This window comes from Haliaeetus leucocephalus, unplaced genomic scaffold (assembly GCF_000737465.1).
Source record: "Haliaeetus leucocephalus isolate CR32 unplaced genomic scaffold, Haliaeetus_leucocephalus-4.0 Scaffold109, whole genome shotgun sequence".
NCBI lineage: Eukaryota > Metazoa > Chordata > Aves > Accipitriformes > Accipitridae > Haliaeetus > Haliaeetus leucocephalus.
Genome location: NW_010972545.1, coordinates 709 through 1,084, shown reverse-complemented (window position 1 = coordinate 1,084; position 376 = coordinate 709). Strand labels below are relative to the sequence as shown.

The 376-nt window shown below is 76.6% G+C and overlaps 1 protein-coding gene across 1 annotated transcript; it reads left to right on the top strand.

Annotated features, from left to right (window-relative positions):
* Window positions 1-6: 6 nt before the first annotated feature.
* On the top strand, window positions 7-365 carry LOC104842844 (dnaJ homolog subfamily C member 25; the record flags this gene model as incomplete). The annotated part of the gene is made up of 1 exon (XM_010585465.1): window positions 7-365. A coding segment is annotated over one exon (359 nt), but the record flags the coding sequence as incomplete, so codon positions are not given.
* Window positions 366-376: the final 11 nt, after the last annotated feature.

Sequence of the window (376 nt, the reverse complement as noted above, 5' to 3'; positions counted from 1 at the left end):
CGGCTGCTCTGCCTGTGGCTGTGCGTGGCGCTCCTGCCGCGGGCGGCGCGGGGCCTGACGGAGGGGCTCTACTGCGGGCGGAGCGTCTGCTACGAGGTGCTGGGCGTCAGCCGGCAGGCCAGCAAGGCGGAGATCGCCCGCGCCTACCGGCAGCTGGCCCGCAAGTACCACCCCGACCGTTACCGTGGGGAGCCGGCCGCGCCGGGCGGCGGTGGCCCGCAAGCGGCGCACGAGAAGTTCCTCCTCATCGCCACCGCCTACGAGACCCTCAAGGTGAGAGAGCGGGACCGCCGCCGCGGCCGGAGCCGCTCCGGTAAGAGACAGCGCGGGTGGCCGGCGGAGGGGGCCGCCCCGGGGCGGGGGGGGTGCCGTGTGG